This window comes from Arachis duranensis, chromosome 1, assembly GCF_000817695.3.
Source record: "Arachis duranensis cultivar V14167 chromosome 1, aradu.V14167.gnm2.J7QH, whole genome shotgun sequence".
In the NCBI taxonomy this organism is placed as follows: Eukaryota; Viridiplantae; Streptophyta; class Magnoliopsida; order Fabales; family Fabaceae; genus Arachis; species Arachis duranensis.
Window position 1 is genome coordinate 102615156 of NC_029772.3, and position 20355 is coordinate 102635510.

Here is a 20355-nt window from a genome sequence, read left to right on the forward strand (position 1 = left end):
GGCGCCCAAAAATAAAAAGAAAACAAACAGGTGTTTGGTTCAGATTCCAGAATCGCGCGATCCAAGAATTGGAGCTCACTCAGCTCAAAATAAAAATTAAATAAATAATAATAATTGAAAGAAGCCTGAGACTCACACAAAACACACGCATATAAAATTACAAATCTCTCGTTACTAAAAAATTTGACGTGGAATCAGGTCTTCGAAATTCGACTTCTGGTTTTGGACACCTGATTTCAGTTGGTTACATTACGTTACGCTCTAATAGGGAGAGAGATAGAGTGGTGTTATAATAATAAGAAGAAGAATGGGGTGTTCATTTTCTGGTTTGAACGCACTTTACGATTCCGTTAACGGAGGCGGAGATGTTTGGATCAACGAGAACCGGTTCCGTATCGTCAGGCAGCTCGGTGAAGGTGGAAACGCCTATGTCTTCCTCGTCAAGGACGTTCCCGCCGACAACGTCTCCGGCGGTTTCTCCTCCAAGCTCAAACAGTCCTCTCACATTTCCGGTTCGCTCTTTTTTTCTTTTCTCCTTCACTTGTCATTGCTTTGAATTGTGCTGTATCGTTGCTGTTACTTTTCTGAAATCGCATTGTCCAATAGTATCGATGATGGATCAGATCTGCGTGATCTGTGTGAGTTCCGTCATATTGCGTTATGATGTGCGATTCCTTTTGGATCTTCGAAGTCGTTTTGTTCTCCGATTTTTGTCGGTGCCGTTCGATCTGGTGAAGTTCATTGCTAATTCGAGCTTCCTGTTTCTTGTATCTGTAAAATGCTGCCGGAAGAGAGTTGTGTGTGTGCGCTATTGTTCATTTCTGTAATTTTGAAAGTACTTGTGGTAAAATGATACTGTTTCTCTGCTTGGTGATTGATACGGATTGTTTTGTATATTTCCTTGCTCATTCAAGGGTTGGAAATTGGGGTTTCTATTGCATTTTGTCAACTGAGTTTGAATCTGATAATCAGGGATGAAGAAAGTGCTCTTTCATTGTTGTAATACTTGTCTTTTTAGAAGATTCTGAATAGGTGGCACACATAATTTGATTCAGCGGAGTGAAATTGATACATTGCTGATGTGTTTTTATGTAGAGGACGGAACATATGCTATGAAAAAGGTCCTCATCAAGAGCAAAGAGCAGCTGGAGTTGGTCAGGGAGGAGATCCGTGTTTCCTCACTGTTCAACCACCCAAATCTGCTCCCGCTTCTCGATCATGCAATCATTTCTGTCAAGGTAAGTAGTTACAGCAGCAGTCAACACCCGTTCCTCTCCGAATCATATCAAAAACATAAATTCATCAAAACAAGAAAATGGTTTGTTTATTCAACCTCCATATTTGTTCTTTAGCTTTGGCTATGTAATTGGATTTATGTCCTGAAGTTGAAAACATGCTATCTGCTGGGTTTGGAATTCAGCAGTTTCCAGATACTATGTATGAAGGCTGTAGAATCCAATGCCTTCTAGGGGATACCTTCTACGGGCACTTGAACTATGCCTTGACAAAAAAAGCATTCAGCAGCCAGTATTTGGTGTTTTATTTTAACCGGTTTAAACTGAAAGTAATTCACCTTTCCTATGTGCACTTTGAATGGAAAAAGGACGGGTATCTGATTTTTCTTGTGGATGCTCAACAAAAATTCTTTTGAGATATGTGATTGCGAAGGGATTAGAATGAGACTCTCAAAGCTTGTCAATGTAATGGGATAGAGATATGTACCAAGTGAGATCCTGCATATCATGGCAAAGTTGATTCTAGTCTATTATTCAACCTTTTAAAATTGGATTATTTCGATAAGAATTGCTTCTTGCTTATGGTATTATGTCTTTGAAAACATAATATCACTACTAATGGTGCTATTTTACAAGGACCTCTATCTATTGCTGCTACAAGATCTGGTTTTCCAAACTTGGTTGGAATTATGTATAAATTGTGTGGTATGAAGTGGCATTGCTAGTGTAGTTTCTTAATTGTTCTAAGTTATTTTTCTAAGTTGATAAGTGATAATTTTACTACATGGGAATGAAAATGATGTGTGAATTGCAACTTAATTGTTCCTTCCCTTGTTACAGTTGTTGTGCTTTTATATTTATGTTGAACATGGCCCTTCTGTTGGCAGCCTACTCCACAAAAATCTTGGAACCACGAGGCATACTTGTTATTTCCACTTCATTTGGATGGAACACTGCTAGATAATACCAAGACAATGCAAGCCAGGAAGGAATCCTTTCCTACCTCGGATGTTCTTCAAATCTTTCGACAGGTAAAAGAACTTTCTTCTGTCATGTAATTGTCTTATTATAACCAGGGATCAGGTATCTCAAGCATCATAGTTGCAATTCAAGATTTTCAGCACATGATACTTTTTATTTTTTTTGGATAAAAACATATGTTACTTGTTTGACATCTATTGTATCCTTTTCTCATTGTCATGAATTTCGTATATGTATTTACCTAGTAATTCTTTGGAATAGGTTATTTTCTCTGTTAAGAATCAAATTGAAGGATAAATATGGACATCTCTGGCCTATACTGCTTTCATACTACTTTTACGTTTAGAATCTAAGTAGCAACCTTTCTTTTTTAAAATATAAAAAATAAAAAATAAAAATATTAGTTTGATTCAATATACACTTCTTTATATTCTAGAGTTCTTTAGTACTCTAAACTGACAAAAGTTTGATTTCTTCTGAAATCCTTTTAGCCCTGACAAATCAACTCAACAGCTTTGTGCAGGACTCAAGCATATGCATGGTTTAGATACTCCATATGCTCATAATGATGTCAAACCTGGTAATGTTCTCATAACACATAGAAAAGGACAATCGCCTCTTGCCATACTCATGGATTTTGGCAGTGCTCGTCCTGCCAGGAAGCACATTGGTTCCAGATCAGAGGCACTCCAGTTGCAGGTGCTTTGTTCAGCCCCCTTTTTTTTTTCTCTCTAAATTTTTTTATAAATGAAATTTATGCATTGTGCTAGCCACATATTAGATTTATTGATTTATTGATGCTTTTGCCCCATTTATAGTTTGTGAGCTTGTATTTCCTAATATTATAGAAAGTAGGCTTATATGCATCAGCAGGCTAGTGTGAGATCATTTTGATTTTGTTATTCCACATAATAGCTTCTATTTCATTTGTAAATACTCAATTGCTTATCTACATTCTCATTCGGGTTTTACATGTATGGGAGGATTGTGTTTCAATTTCAGTCATCTGACCTTCTCTTTTTCCTATTTTTTGTCTTCCTATGTAGGAATGGGCAGCTGAACACTGTTCTGCCCCTTTCCAAGCTCCGGAGCTGTGGGAATGCCCAAGCCAAGGTGATATAGATGAGAGGACTGACGTTTGGTCACTAGGATGCACATTATATGCAATAATGTGAGAATTGATTTTTCTTTTGTACGTGTTTAAGCTTTATGTTTAATACTTTTTACAATTTTGCTGCCTTAATGGCATTACACCATGCATCTGTTGATGTACTTGAGTTATGCTTATGCAACCCCACGTCTCTATTGACAGTGAATATTAAAGAACAAACTCATGTGCAAGCCATCTGTGCATAGATTATTGATTTGGGCAATGCTCATGATCAAAAGATAGAAACACATGAAGTGAAACCTGCTGGCTCTGCACTTTAGTTTTGTTTTGTTTTGCTATCCAAGGGTTGTTCCTTGACATTAACCATTGATTTGGCACTCCACCGAAGTCAAATGGCAGAGTTGTTTATTGTAATGAGAAAATAAATGCGTTAATTTGTAAGATAATACAGTGTAATAATTATTATCACTTGATTGATTTTTGCAGGTAAGCCCCAGATTGCTGTGCGGCCCCGGATAGATGACATTGTTATTCATGTTGATAAGTTGATTGCAAAGTTCTCTGGTTGAGTTACTTTGGGAGAGATTTAAGAGAACAGTTGAGGCATACACATTGCAGTTGTTAAAATTTCATGTGCCTTCCCTATCTATTGAGATAGATAGAAAAGGAATAGTTCCCTGCCTTAGTTTTTATGTGTATCTTTACATTTTTTTTGTGGTAGTCTAGGTAGTTGGGCATTGGGCTTAATTATTATTTCAGTAATTTATACATAATTTTGTCTATTGTAATTTATGAAATGGCCAGTCTCCCTGTAATCTTCTTCAGGATTCATGCGCATAAATGGCATATGGTTTATTTACTTATTTATTGATGTGTTATTTTCATTTTTAGCTCCATATTTTCGCTCACCTAGTCACTTTCCCAATATCCGGACGAGTCAACGGTCGAGTCTGTGTTTAACAGCTTTATTGTGGCTCTAATAAGGGACTTATACTAGCCTATAGCTATGGAGTATGGACTATGGTGCTTATATTTGAAAGAGATGTCCTCTCGTTCATTTCCAATCTTTTTTTTATTATTATTGTTTGTATTATTGGAAGGCAAAGACTATCGTGTCGAAACTCAAATTGTTCCTCATGTGTAGAAATGTGCTGATAAGAGCTTATGTTGACATATGGTATTTTATAATCATATTTATTTGGTATAACAGCTTTGCAGGAGATGGCAGGAGGTGCAAATTACCTTTTAGTGGGACCCTCCATCGAGAAACGATAATTAAGTATATTAATCATAAACACTCGTTAATGCCTTATGTAAGAAATGAATTGTATGTTGTTTCATGTATATTTTAATGCTTTTTGGTGGACCATGAATTTTATTTTTTGGTGGCTTATGGGTCTTGGACTCTTTTTGTGATTCATCATATATGACAGTGTATTTCATTTTTTCAATAATTCACAGGTTAAAAAATTATTTATTTTCTTACAATGTAAAAAGTAAAGAAATTAAAGATGGTGATAATGAAAAAAAAATATTTTGATAAATATCGAAAGAAAATAATTTTGATAAAATTGAAAATGTTAATATATTTGACAAATCCTAACGACACATATTTTGGAGAATATTCCAAGTTTATTTCCTTTTTTGGATTGTGTTGAATTTAATATTTTTTTAGGTTTCCACGGATCAATTTTACTAGCATAAAAGGCACCATGTTAGTTGAAATAAAAACTATTTTATCTAAAAAAATAAATTGTACATAATAAATATGAAACAATTTTAAAATAAGATCTGTTTTATTTATGGAAAAATAACACACGGAAATAGAATTAATTTTTTAAGAATTTAATTTTAATATATTGACTATGTAAAAAAATTTACATAATCATTTAATTACATCTGTTATTTTAAGTGATTTTTTAATGAACGGTCTGATTCGATTTTAACAACATAAATATATTGTATTTGTTGCTGAAGTAAGCTTAACCACATCATCAACATCGATCTTGTATAGTATATCATCACCATTGACATAATACAGTAACATAGTCTTATTATGGAGTAATATGTTTGTTCTAATTTCTACCTTCTAATAAAAAAGATCACTTTATACGTTCTAAAATTAAAGTATGATAGAAAAAACTATTAAAAGAAATGAGTTGTATAGCTTTCATATGGATTTATATTTATTATTATTTAGCTTTAAGCACGAATAACTTATCCTCAAAATTGACAAGGGTTTTGGTGAAATCATCTAATAAATCTAAATTCTCCATGTGACTACAACTATAGAGTGGGAAAAGATTGTATCTATTTCAAATTTTCATCACTTCTTCCGTGCACGGATTTCTCGCCAAATAAAGTAATAATACGGTAAATACTTAATTATATGAAGAATTCTTCATCTGAAAATATTAATCGAAAATCGTTAAATAATTTATTATATTTAAATAAATTACTTGATATAATATATATTTTATTTCAGTTATTAAATTTACATAAAGAAAATATACAAGTAATTGCTCAATAATATTGTATAGGATAAATTTAGAAAAAATGGGATCTAAAATTAAAAGAAAACATTGGGATTCGATGCCTCTTGTATATGCATTAAGGCCAAACATCACATCCCCAACTTGTAAAAGTGAAGAAAAGTACCCACGTTTATTCTTTGCACACATGCATAGATCTATCTTTGAAATTTGATTTATTCACAAAACACCCCTTAAAGAATACATAACACAAAGAGAATCTCCCAAATAGCTTCTTGATTACTACTACTACTAAGTATATCTCCATACATAAAATAACCACTATAAAAATGGAAACAACCCCATTACACAATTATTAGCAATAAACCAAAATTAAAGTAATAGTAGTATACATGATGAGTTCATCATCGTCAAGTGGAATTAATAATAATGGGTTGTTTGCATGGAAGTTTAACTTGCCGGTGCAATTCCTATTTGGTGGCCTTGCACTCATTTTTGGAGTAATTGGGATGTCCTTGTTCTTCCTTGTTTGTTGTCCATGTCGCAAACGACAATCGTTTTGCGAGTGTCACACAAACGACAACCCTAAAGATGCATCGAGCATGCGAGCTGAGCTTGAGTCTAATGTTCTGGTAATAGTAGCTCAGTAGCTGGTGAAAAACATCCAACTTTTATGGCAAAGCCTTTGTTTTTAGGTAATTAATAATCAAATGTGTAGCTTTGACCACTTTTTCTATTTTTATTTTTTTATTTTTATGTTTTGTATTGTGTTCCATATATGTAATTTTGAGAATGGATGATTTTTATTAATACGATGTACAAGCAGATATATCTCGTAAAATTGTTAATTTTTTTTTTGTAAGTTCTAATTTTAGGTCTATAGATATATGTTATTAAAGGGTTTATCATTTATTGATGATGATTTTAAATGGCAAAATTAATTACTAGAAGAAAAATATTTATAAACTTGAGTGAAAATAGATTGATCGAGATTCTTCTTACTATAAAATCTCTTATAATATGTTTAGAATAAAATATTTTAAAATTGATTTTATTTTAGTTAAAAATATTGAATTAAAATAAATTATTATGTTTGAAATTAATTATATAAAATCCAAATTAATTTATTTAAAAATTAATACAATTTATTGTCACTAATAATCACTGCTAGACCACTACTACTGCTGGGTTGAACCAAGTTTGAACCGTCATCGATCGAATCTTTGCCAATAGCTACTGACACACATTGTCAATCTCTACCACATTACAGTAAACGCGCCAAATAACGACGATTTATTTTGATAATAGCAGTGGTTCTAAATAGCTGCATAACCGCATTCCAGCAGTTTGTGAACAGGTTTGTTGCGTGGAGATTAGTTTTGTGACCGTTTTCAGCAACTGCTCGTATAACTGCAGTTAATTTAATATATTGCATCAAATAATTTGGTAGCAGTTTAAAACCGCCGGGATATGTCTAGACAGGATTAGCATGATATTTTCTGATGGATACAAACAACCATAATCTGAGTCAATTAATTTTTTTCAATTTTATTTGCAGCGTTCAATGACTTGACCACCGCTATCAAAACTGTACAAACCGCCAAAAATACATTTTAAAATGCCACAAAAATGTTGTATTTGCAGCCCAAATAGTTGGTTTTTTGTTTAATTACTTTGTCGGTCCCTATAGTTTCATTGGATTTTCAATTAGGTCCTTATGTATTTTTTTTCGATTAAGTTCCTATACCATATCAGATTTTGTAGTTAAGTTCCTGTCGTGATTAAAATGCTAGAATTAACAGAATATTCCATTAAACAAAGCGAATATGTCTAATACTTGACTGAATATTCTGTATAGTCTAACAGAATATTCCGTTAATTTCAACATTTTTGTCACAGTAATGACTTAGTTACAAAATCTAATATGGCATAGGAATTCAATTGAAAAGAAAAAATGTATAAGGACCTAATTGAAAATTCGGTGAAACTATAAAGACCAATAGGATAATTAATTATTTTTAATATTCTAGGTATATTTTGGCGCTTCTTGGTTTTTTTTTTAATATTACAAATCTTATTATTTTTCATCTAAAAATTTAAATTGATGGCGAAAACTTATGAAAATATATCTGCAAACAAATTAATATATTATAAAATATCAATAAAGTATATCTCTTGTTAAGAATAGGCAACTTTAAAAAAACGTATACTTCAAATAAAATAACATCCAATCCTAATATCTATATTTTGCTTTGTTCTCCAAGGAATTCATCCCTGCAGTGATGTTTGATGGTACTTTCCCACCATGCCGTTAAATTAGATATCTCAAAGCACTCTCCATTACCTACCTCTTTATCTTCTCTGCTACTACTTTCTTTTCAATTTCTCATCTGCCACCTCTGTCTGTAGTTCAAGCAGCACCCTTTGGGTCTCCTCTATTCATCTTCCGAATGATACGAATTTGGATCGAAGAATTAACTAGGAGTCTGTCCGAAATCCATGCCATACACACTACTCGGTGCTCTATTCTAAAAGTTTGAGCAAGCAAATCATTTTAAGACAGTATTCTAGAAGACTCATCATGTTGTTTAATATCCACAATTCTTTCCTGCAAACATAAGCAATTATGATAGAGTATAATTGAATAGACTTTTAACACAATTTTCTAATTAAAATCAATGGAAAACAACATAAAGAATATCAACATAGTAATTACACCAATGGCTTTAGCTTCTTCATGGATATATTGGAGTCATTATTTTGTTTGTGCACTAAGTTCCATAACTCTCCTCTACTAACTTTTCTCCCTTGTACTTTCGATTGTAACAATATAGTTTATACCATCACCGTATTCCACCCAATTGTATCCAATGCTTTTTATCAATTTTTGGCCGGCATTACTCAATATTTAGCATTTTTGTTGAGTCGTAATACTCATGATCATGGTTCTGAAACCTAAACCGGGTTGGCGAGTCAGATGGGTTAAACCGCAAACCGAACACTTATGTAGTTCAGCTCACCATCAAAAACTGCCAAACTCAAAACCATTTTTAAATTGCTAAATCTGCCAAGAACCAGTTGATCGAACCGAATTGGGACCTGATTGACTTTTACAAGAAAGAGAAAACGACGCCGTAAGAAACCTTTGAATCCCTTATTTTTTCCAAATCACAATTCTCAACCTCTCATTCCACCCTCACTTCCTCAGTAAAGCAAAATTTTCTCTTCTGCAGTTCTGCTCCGCCCCAATCAGTTATTGATCCTTTCAAGTACTTGAAATAGACCATTACCCCTAGGGTCTAACTTGGATTTTCTTTGAGTAGGAAATCTATCCTTTCTCAAATGAACCCATACCAGTCACCAGGTTCAAAGACAAGTTGTCTTTGACTTTTATTCACCCTTTGAGCTGTCAACCTATTTTTCTTTTCAATCAACTCATGTACTTTCAAGTGCATTGCTTTAACCTTTTCAGCTTTACCTTCTGCATCCAAGATAACAAGATCACTCAAAGGCAAAGGTAATAAATCCAAAATAGTTAAAGGATTAAAACCATATACAAATTTAAAAGGAGAAAAATCCGTAGAAGAATAAATTGTTCTATTATAAGCAAACTCAATAAAAGGTAAATAATCTTTCCAAATTTTTATATTCTTACCAACAACAGCACATAATAAGGTCCCTAATATTCTATTTACTACTTTAATTTGATTATTAGTCTGAGGATGACAAGTAGTAGAATATAACAATTTAGTTTCCAATTTACTCCATTACACTTTTTACAAATGGCTAAAAAATTTTACATCACGATCAGAAACAATAGTTTGGAGAACACCATGCAATCACACAACTTTCTTAAAAAATAAATCAATAATATTTGTGGCATCATCAGTTTTATGGCATGCAATAAAATAAGCCATTTTACTAAACCTGTCTATCACAACAAAAATGTTATCTCTACCTTTCTTAGTTCTAAGCAAACCAAAAACAAATTCTATAGAAATATCAACTCACAGATGCACAGGAACAGATAAGGGAGTATATAAACCATGTGGTGAAGACTTAGATTTAGCCTGTTTACATGCAATATATTTAGTACAAAATTTTTTAACATCCATACGTATGTGTGGCCAGTAAAAATATTCAGATAACACATTCAAAGTCTTATGCACACCAAAATGACCCATCAAATCCCTGTTATGTAATTTCAGAACAAGTAAGTTCACAATAAAACAAGCAGGCACAATTTCTATTACCACGAAACAGAAAACCTTCATGTCTATAAAATTTGTTAAGTGCATCATATTCACAAGAGGCATAAATAGCATAAAAGTTAGAATCAGTTGCATAGAACTCTTTTAAAAACTCAAATCCTAACAACTTAGAAGTAAGTATAACAATCAATGCATACATCTGAGATAAAGTATCAGCAACTACATTCTCTTTATCTTGTTTAAAGGCAATCACATATGGAAAGCTCTCAATAAATTTCACCCATTTAGCATGTCTTTTATCAAGCCTACCTTGTCCTTTTATGTGCTTCAAGGATTTATGATCTGTGTGAATCACGAATTCTTTAGGTAGCAGGTAATGTTGCCACACCTCCATTGCTCGAACCGAGGCATATAATTCTTTGTCATAAGTTGAATATTTGTGTTGAGCTAAGTTCAACTTTTCACCGAAGTATGCAATGACATACTTTTCTTGTAAAAAACAACACATATACCAATCCTAGAAGCATCATATTCGAACTCAAAGGTGTTATTAAAGTTAGGTAAAACAAGAATAGGACAGAACACAAACAATCTTTTAGGGTATGAAATGCAATTTTTTGTGCCTTTTACCATTTAAATCTAACATATTGTTTGATAACCTCTGTTAGAGGCGTAGTAATGGTAGAAACAATTTTCACAAATCTCCTGTAAAAACTAGCTAAACCATAAAAACTTCTTACCTCAGAAGTATTCTTAGGCGTTGGCCATTCTCGAATAGCTTTCACCTTTTTCCTCATCAACCTCAATTTCACTCGTGCTCGTAACAAAAACAAGAAACACAACTCTATCAATACAAAATGTGCACTTTTTAATATTGGCATATAAATATTCTTTTCAAAGCACTTTCAAAATAGTTGAAACATATGACAAGTGGTCATCCAAACAAGTGTTGTAAATGAGAATATTATCGAAATAAATAATAACTAATTTACTCAAAAAATCTCACAAAATATGGTTCATTAGACGCATAAAAGTACTAGGTGCATTAGTTAACCCAAAAGGCATTACTAACCACTCATATAACCCATGTGTTGTTTTAAATGAAGTCTTCCATTCATTTCTTGATTTCATTCTAAGTTGATGATACCCAAGTTTTAAATCAATTTAGTGAATATGCATGCATTATGTAATTCATCAAGTATGTCATTTAACTTAGGGATATGATAAATGATATTTTACTGTAATCTTATTGACTGTAAGACAACCTACACACATCCGTCAAGTACTATCATTCTTTGAAACCAACAAAACTAGAACAACACATGGGCTCAAACTCTATCTGATGTGACCTTTGGCTAATAATTCCTCCACGTATCTTTAAAGTTCATTTGTCTCCTCAAGGTTACTCCTATAGGCTGGTCTATTAGGAATGCTAGTTCCAGGAATAAAATCAATTTGGTGTTTAATCCCTCGTAATGAAGGCAAACCACTTGGCACGTCAATAGAAAAGACATATACAAATTCCTGCAACAAAGAGACAAAGCTATTTGACAAATTTGGATTAAGTCCAGTGTCAGATAATAAGGTTCTTCGAAATCAAATCATAATCATGGCTCTCTTGCCTACTAAAGTACTCTTTAAATCTCTCTTTTGTAAAGAAACACAATTTTCTCTCAACTCTCTCATTTTTTTCTATATTCACACTATTCTCGTGACATACACTCTTTTCTTTCTTTTCACTCACATTTGGGCCTTTTGCTATATTGTTTTCTCTTATAGCCTCTTTTCTCTCGAATTTTTCTTTGACCTCACATTCCATTCTTTTTTGGTATCCTGTTGAAGTTTCCACTAGTCAAGGTAAAATTTTTTAGGTGATAATGGAGTAAAAGTTATCTTACGACCATTAAAATCAAAAGAAAACTGATTCGTATAACCATCATGGAATGCTCGATGGTCGAACTGCCAAGATCTCCCCAATAATGAATGACAAGCTTGCATTAGTACCACATCACACAATACCTCGTTAACATACTTCCTAACAAAGAATGCAATTGTCACGTGCTTGTCAATCTTAATCTTATCACTGTCATTCAACCACTCCAACATGTATGGTTTAGGATGTTGAACACATGTCAAACCCAATTTCTCTACCATAAGTGTATTAGCGACATTTGTCTAACTACCTACATCAATAATTAGATTATACACATTTTCACCCACCAAGCATCTAATATAAATAAGATTTTGGTATTACTCTAGCCTATCTTCTTTCATCTACAAATTTAATGCACGTCTAACAACAAGATATTCACCATGGACTGCATACTCAACATCACCATTAAAATAATCCACCAAAGGTGGCATACTATCATGATTAGAGGTATCACTTCGATCAGAATCAGACACAATATCACCTCCTCTAATAACCATCTTCCTCTTGTTTGGATAATCACTAGCATAATGACCCAAACCATAACACTTGAAACATTTAATATCTCTATGCCTAGAGGTAGCAAAAGAAGAAGGATTAGACTTATCTTTCTTCTTTGTAGCATCAAATTAAACAACTTCTCGTTGGAGTTGGCACTCTTAGTCTTTGTTGTGTCATCACTACAAGACTTAATGTGAACCCACTTTGAATTAGTATGAGATAATCCCTTAGGTGCTCATCTTTGTTGTTGCCTCTTCACCTTTATTGTTATACTGACTGAATCCTCTATCTCCACATAATGATGTAACTCCACCACATCAGCAATAGCTCTATTCAAACCACCTATAAATTGTGTCATAGTAAATTTAGTATCCTCTTCTATGTTGGTAGTGATCATAAACATTTCCATTTTCTTGTGGTAGTCTTCAACGGACTTGGAGTCTTGAGTCAACCGATGTAACTTCTGATGCACTTTTCTATAGTAGTACGAAGGTACAAATCTCTTCTTCATGAGGTGCTTCATATGATCCCAAGTCTCTACAGGGTGATCATCATTCCACCGTCTTGTCTTTATTAGTTCATCCCACCAAAGCAAGGCATAGTCAGAAAACACAACTACTGTCAAACGAACATTCTTTGTCTCTGAGTAATTATGACAATCAAAAATTCTTTTCACCTTACATTCCTACTCCAATAAACTTCAGGATCGTTTCACCCTATAAACAGCAGTATTTACATCTTAATGGAATTGATATTTCTATATTGACATTCGTGTCGAGGTGTTGTAACTCCATCAAAGTCATCATCAGAATGTATCCGAGACTGACGTCGACTCTCAAAAGTTTCAAGTTAAGTATTCTTGGACAATGTCTGCGTCACCTCCTGCCTCAATTCCTCCAATTCATTCAAGTGATTATTTAAGTGTTGAATGATCCTTTGCATCATCCCCATATCAACTAGAGTACCTTATGAGTGGGTTGTCATAGCAATGAACCTGCAAAATTGTTATAGAAAGGACCTCGCAATCACTCTTTCACGTGTTTCACTTGATGATGAAAATTCGTGTTTACTCTTAAAATTGGCTTTTACCCTCTATTAAACTCACCACTCTTGTATTTTACCACTCTTAAATCTCTTTGGTTATTGTATTTTAAAAATTAAATAAAAATAAAAAAATCTGACACAATAGTAAAAAAATGACTCAAATAAAAGATAAAAGATATAGAATACAAAGAGATAATTACAAAAAAGATAATAATAATAATAATAATAATAATAATAATAATAATAATAATAATAATAATATTTTTTAAAGATTGTTTTTGTTTTTATTTTATAACACAACTGTTTTTATTTTATGCGTCGTAATTTTGTTTGTCTTCTTTCTCTTATCTCCACTAAGTACATGTTATGTACTAATATCAACCTAAAAATTTAGCTTAAACTCTTATTAAAGTCTCAGCTCTGTTTCTTCATAAAATGTATATTATTGAAATCTTGATTAGGAATATTTAACTATATCTTTGAAATAATGAGAAAGCAAATGAGCATATTAAATATTGCTCTTGAACAATTATTGTGAACTCTAATTTATGAGGTTAGTTTCTTTTGAACAAATTCAAACATAAAATAGAATTTCTAAAATCAGACAATACTTATTAGTTTAACTATTTAATTAAAATATGTCTATCTGTGTTTGAAAAATTTTGCAGATAGATGAAATATTTATCTTTGGAAGGAGAAAAAGTAGATAATTAGGTTAGGAATTGTCTCTAGGATTTCGCGTAACATGCATGCAACACCTAGAATACAATTACATAGATAGAAGTCAGGAAATGCTTTAAAAAAATTCTTTAATATTTTGACCATTTGTAAATTGTAACATGGATTTTTAGCATGATCATTTTTTTTAAAACAAAAGAGCTCAACATAATACACTGAAGTAAAAATTAAACTAACAAACAAAAAGAATATATAAAGACAATGAATAGAAAACTGTCTCTAGTGTCATCTCCGGCATTGCCATCAACGACAAAGGGATTCAAACTACTCTACTCTCTATAACTGATTACAGATTTATGGAATACTTTCTCTGCATCCCATTCCGTGTTATTGAAAATCCGCCGGTTTCTCTCCTAGACATTTCAAATAACCGAAAAAAAGCATATGAGCCACTTGTTATGTTCTCCTTTCCTAATAGCAACACCTGTCCAGCTCTCAAAGTATTTTTTTAGTGAGCCCGGAATAGACCACAATCTTCCAAAATCAGATAGTCATTGACACCACATCTGTCAAGTAAACTCACAGCCCAGAAGCAAGTGGTGAATATATTCAACATCTTTTTTACTCAAAACGCATATGTTATCACCATGTCTAATAATTCCCAGTCTATGCAGTCTTTCTTTGGTATTCACTTTGCCTATTAAAGTAAACCAAATAAATAACTCCACTTGTGGTAGAACCAAATCTTTCCAAATGGTTCTGGTGAAACTGTAGCTGGTTATTTCCTCCGGGAGGGATTCTGATTGCATCACCTGCACAAAAGAGTTAGTTGAAAAAAATACCTTCCTTATTGAACTTCCAAACAACTCTGTCTTGCTTATCATGTATTAGCTCAATAGGCCTTAAAGTTTCATGTAATTGATCCACTAATTCTAACCCCCATTGGCATAACTCTCGCCTCCACTAGAAGTTTCAGATCCACTCTAACCCATCCCAAAATTCACCACAAACCTCTATGACAGATCCTTTTCGGTTTGAAATAGAGAAAAGCCTCGGAAAACTCATCTTTAGCAAACCACTTTGTAGCCAAACATCCTCCTAGAATCGAGTCCTTATTCCGTCACCCACCTCCAAAGATAACCCCGCAATCATCTTATCTCTCACATTACTATCCTTGACCTGCAGCTGACAGATATCCTTCCATGGACCCCCTTTAGTAAGTAATGTCTGAGCCGATAACATCACATTGGGGTTCAAGTCATAGCAAGAGCACACGACCTTCTTTTATAATGGACACTCCTCTTTTGAAAACCGCCACCACCACTTGAAAAGAAGTGCAGTGTTTCTAATCACTGCATCACCCACCCCCAACCCACCCACCTTTTTAGGGGGCTTGAACCAACTCCCACTTAACTAGCGGCAACCCATTCCTACCTTCCTCCTTGCTCCACAGGAATCTCCTTTGCAACGATATCAACTTTTCTGCCACTGCCTTCAGCATCTTATATAGACTCAAGTAGTATACCGATAAGCTATTTAACACAAATTTAATAAGGACAAGCTTACCCGCTTTATTGAGTACTTTTGCCTTCCACAAGCTGAGCTTCTCCTCAACCTTGTCAATTAGTAGTTTTCAAGTTCTGACTAGTCTTGGGTTTGCTCCTAAAGAAATGCCAAGATATCTTACTAGAAGACTGACCTCCTTACATCCCAATAAGTTGCATATGGTGTAAGTCCACTGCTGTTCGCAATTGATTGGGATTAAACTTAATTTATCAAAGTTAATAGTTAACCCTGACATCATCTCAAAGCACCTTAGCAACCTGACACATTTTCTGATGATCTCCTCCTCTGGTGGATAGAACAATATAGTGTCATCTACAAACTGTAGATGTGATAACTCTATATTGTCCTTTCCAATCAGCAGTGACAAAATACGTTTGTTCCTGACTGCCTCTCCCACCATCCTATGCAGCACATCAACAACCAGAACAAACAGAAATTAAGATAGTGGATCACCTTATCTCAAGCCCTTCTCCATTTTAAAAGGTTTAGACGGTGAGTCATTTATCAGGATCGACATAGATGCTATACTAACACACTCTTTTATCCACGCCCTCCATCTCCAACCAAAGCCCATCTTCTGTAGCACAATATCCACAAAACTCTATTTTACCCGGTCATAAGCCTTCTGGAAGTCTAATTTAATGATTGCCGCTTTCTTTTTCCTAGTCTTTAACCAGTGCACTATTTTGCATGCAATAAGGGCCCCATCATATATTTTTCGACCCTTCACAAATACGCTTTGGGTCTCCCCTACTAGACCTGGCATGACTGATCTCGTCCTCCTAACCATCACTTTAGGAATTACTTTATATACACAACCTACTATGCTGATCGGCCGAATATCTTTGATCTCCTTTACTCCGGTAAACTTTGGTGCTAGGACCACCCAAGTAATATTGGAAGCAGAAGGCAACCGTGACGATCAAAAGAGCATGATCATTGATGCAGCTAAGAAGTTAGTTGCTGAAATTTGCTGACTGTTGTTAAGTAAAACTGTCAATATGAAAGGATATTTACTATATTTAACTGAGCTTGTAAAGAACTGTTCCAATGACTTATATTACTTAACTTTCTTGTGGTATTAGATAAAAATAAAATTATTATACGTTCTATGTAATCTCCTTATCCTAAACCATGAATGATTTATGATATGATGAAAATAGGATTAAAATTTTGTAAGTGGTTCTTAAAATTTATGATTAAAATCGAAATTGTCTCTAACCTTTTTTTTGTTCTAATATCATCTTCAACGTTACATTTATTATTAAAATAATCCTTTTATTATTAAAAGACAAATTTACCCTTGAAAAAAATAAAAAATTACAAATAGAACAAATCTAAAGAAGAACAAATCTTCTCTTTTACATCTCCTTCTTCTCAAGAACAGATTTAAAGTTCCAAATCCACACACCACAAGCCTCCTTTTCCTTTTTTTCTTTTTCTGAAAAGTTGTCTTTGTTTTTTTTTTCAATTAAAAAAACTATTGTTATTGTTGTTTTGAATGTGTTGTCTATTCAAGTACAATTGTATTTGAGTGAAATGGAAGAGTTTCTCTATTCTGGCTTGGTGGTGGTAGCAGCGGTGGCTTTACTTATCGCCAATGTCTTTTTCTCTACTTTGCTACTTCCATTCTCTCTTCTTTTTTTTCTTTTTTAAAGGTGTGAATGAGTGAAGATGAGATACTGTGTAAATGAGTAAAAGTAAAGGATTCTTTATTTTTTGATAATTTTTTTCCCTTGATAAAATTTGAGTAATTGTGTTTGTGGAAGTAATTGATTTGCTTTTGATTTGAGGGTTCATCTTCAAACAAGTTTCCTTCAGAATAACTAAGAGAAACAAAACAAAGGGTATTTCTGTTATTTAAAAATTATTGTGTTCAAAAGGATGACTTTAATAATAAATATAATGTTGAGAATAATTTTAAACCAAAAAAAAAGATTAAGGAGGATTTCGATTTTGATCTCAAACCTTAGAGACCAAAACAGTACTTATCCCCAACAAAAAAGAGAGAGTAAGGTGAAAGAATGAACCAGCGAGAAGGGAGAAGGAGCAATAAATCAGAATAACGAACAATAAGGCAAGTGGAAAAGACGATGACGATGACAGAAGGATGGATAGGTAGCCACGCAACTCCACGACAACACAGAAGTACACGGTGGAGGAGAGAATAATGATTTCGCGCGCTTCCATTCTCTTTTCGCACGGATTTTTTATGTTGGAGAAATTCTCTAATGTTAATTATATAATAAAGGTGGGATAAAGTGTTTGATTCAGCATCGATTCTTCATAATATTACCGCTAACCCATCAGATTCTACTGCACATTGAAGTACTCTAATATAAACCACTGCTATCTTGCTAATTCGCAGCGCATAGAGAAACGACAATCAATTTTTCGTCGCTATATCCCGCTTGTGTTGTAATGCCACCTCTTTTGTTTTCTAATAATAATAATAATAATAATAATAATAATAATAATAATAATAATAATAATAAATAATGATAATAATAATATCAGGAAGAGGATGTTACAATATGAAACACTAATAAACACAACGTCGCTCAAATATATACATAGAATATCTGTATACTAAGGAAAAAAAATCTATATACTACTTTTATATATATGGGAAACATTCTATTGCAATACCAATATACTATATATAGTGTTTATCCTCAAAAGTCAAAAGTCAAAAGTCAAAAGCATATGTCCAAACAACAGCCGCAGCACAATCCAGCACAACTGCACAAAAATAAATAGAGAAATATTTAGTATCATAAATTATTATTTATGAACTCTTTTAACTCATCAAAATACTAGTATATATACACATGTTCTTTCATATTTAAATGAAAACCATTCAAAATTTAAATAGAGATATTACAATCCTCTCCAGAACCCTCCCTTGAACTTAGTTTGTTCTTCATATGGAGGAACTTGGTGAGTGTAGTTCTCATGAAGAGTGATAGCAGCAGGTGGTGGACCTGGAACTGGATTCATAGGAGCCATTGCAGTGTCTTTTGACTTATATGCCTCTGTATACATGCACAACCATTAATTAAATTGGTAGAACTAATTAATTATTAACAGGCAAATGAAATGAAATTAATTGAAAGTGTATATATAGTATACATACCTTTATCTTGATGAGGCTGGTTTTGATCATTAGTGTGACTCATCATATTTTGAAGAACAGGACTAATCAGGAAGATTGTAATTAATTAAAGATATGAGATGGTGGACAAAATACATCGAATTTGGGATAGAGAAAGGAAAAAGGGTTTAATGTGTTATATAGAAAGGGTTCTTTTGTGGAGTGGTTGAGTTTGCTAGCTTTTAATTACATTATTTTATTTAATAAGTAGTTAATTAAATTAATTTTTTCTGTGGTTACATGTTATATTAATAGTGGGTTGGTTGGAGTTGATATGCATGCAATGATAGTTATAATAATAATTATACAATATTTTGGTACTAAAATTAAAGTGATATATATTGTTTTATTTTTTAAAAATAATAAAAGAATCTTGTCAAATAAAAACATTTTGTAATTTTAATAACATTTTTTTATAACCACTTTAACTGTATACTATATTCATATTAAGCTTCATTGTATCTATATACTTTAAACTTCACTGATAACAATCTCTTTGTGCTCTAATCCTTATATTAGTGTTAGTGGATTTGGTTTAGGAAATTACTAAGAAGTAGCAGTAAGAAGAAAACTTAAACATGGTTTCTACTTTTTAGTCTTTTGGTTATTTCCCCGTGCATGTCCAAGTGTGTCGGTGTGACCGACTCTATTTTTCTTTACTTTTGGGAGAAAAAAATATTTTTTAATTAAAAATTAATTTTAACTTAATCTCTTAATCTTAATAATGAATTTAAATGTATTATTTTATAAATACATAATATTTTAAGTTACTAATCATGGACACTTTATTTAGTTATTGTGTCTGCGTATATCGGTCATATTTTAGACAGGACATGCACTTATTAATATTGGTTCGACATACGTATTTATTGTATTTAATCAATATCTTAATAAAATATAAAATTTTTTTCTCAAGACATACTTAGACATACTTAAATATCATCACGTATTAACATGTTCAGTTTTATTCTTAACATATATTTTTAAAATAAATTTAGACACACATAAAAAATATTTTATAAAAATTATTACAAAATAATTTATAATACTTTATATATATATATATTTTTTCGTATCTTATAAGATTTTAAAATTTATGTATTAATATATTTTGTATTATGTTATATTTTGTGTTTGTATCAATATCTGTGCATCATAAATTTTAAGAAACTAAATTAATTAGTGTAAGACGAAATTAGACAATACGTATTAATTATTAAAGGGTTAAAAATATTATTTTTGTTTATAATTGAAAATGAATTAATACCTTTGGGTGCACTAATTAAATTGATTTCATTACTTTTTATCATATGATGTACTGATACTAATATGAATACGGAAATACGATATAATACAAAATATTTGAATACATAAATTTAAAATTTTATAAGACATGAGAACATAGTATATATATAAAATATAAGGTATTTTTTAGATAAATTATAATAGATA

General features: G+C 32.4%; 2 protein-coding genes across 2 annotated transcripts; one reads left to right on the plus strand and one right to left on the minus strand.

The window, feature by feature from the left end:
* The first annotated feature begins 46 nt into the window (after positions 1 to 46).
* On the plus strand, positions 47 to 3421 carry LOC107469081 (uncharacterized). The gene is made up of 5 exons (XM_016088464.3): positions 47 to 512; positions 1096 to 1238; positions 2123 to 2266; positions 2730 to 2915; positions 3263 to 3421. Exons 1-5 carry the CDS (start codon positions 308 to 310, stop codon positions 3389 to 3391), a joined length of 807 nt encoding a protein of 268 aa, XP_015943950.1. The 5' UTR covers positions 47 to 307; the 3' UTR covers positions 3392 to 3421.
* Positions 3422 to 18431: 15010 nt separating this feature from the next.
* Positions 18432 to 19036, minus strand: LOC107471846 (protein CYSTEINE-RICH TRANSMEMBRANE MODULE 9). The gene is made up of 3 exons (XM_016091357.3): positions 18886 to 19036; positions 18634 to 18784; positions 18432 to 18491 (listed from the first exon to the last, which is right to left on the minus strand). Exons 1-3 carry the CDS (start codon positions 18929 to 18931, stop codon positions 18446 to 18448), a joined length of 243 nt encoding a protein of 80 aa, XP_015946843.1. The 5' UTR covers positions 18932 to 19036; the 3' UTR covers positions 18432 to 18445.
* Positions 19037 to 20355: the final 1319 nt, after the last annotated feature.

Bases quoted from the DNA above. Each gene is read 5' to 3' on its own strand.
- LOC107469081 (XM_016088464.3), top strand. From the start codon at position 308: ATGGGGTGTTCATTTTCTGGTTTGAACGCACTTTACGATTCCGTTAAC. The intron at 1,239-2,122 runs GTAAGTAGTTAC...TTCTGTTGGCAG, and splicing joins ATGCAATCATTTCTGTCAAG to CCTACTCCACAAAAATCTTG. The intron at 2,916-3,262 runs GTGCTTTGTTCA...CTTCCTATGTAG, and splicing joins CAGAGGCACTCCAGTTGCAG to GAATGGGCAGCTGAACACTG.
- LOC107471846 (XM_016091357.3), bottom strand. From the start codon at position 18,931: ATGATGAGTCACACTAATGATCAAAACCAGCCTCATCAAGATAAAG. The intron at 18,785-18,885 runs GTATGTATACTA...GCATGTATACAG, and splicing joins CCAGCCTCATCAAGATAAAG to AGGCATATAAGTCAAAAGAC. The intron at 18,492-18,633 runs GTAATATCTCTA...ATTTTTGTGCAG, and splicing joins GGAGGGTTCTGGAGAGGATT to TTGTGCTGGATTGTGCTGCG.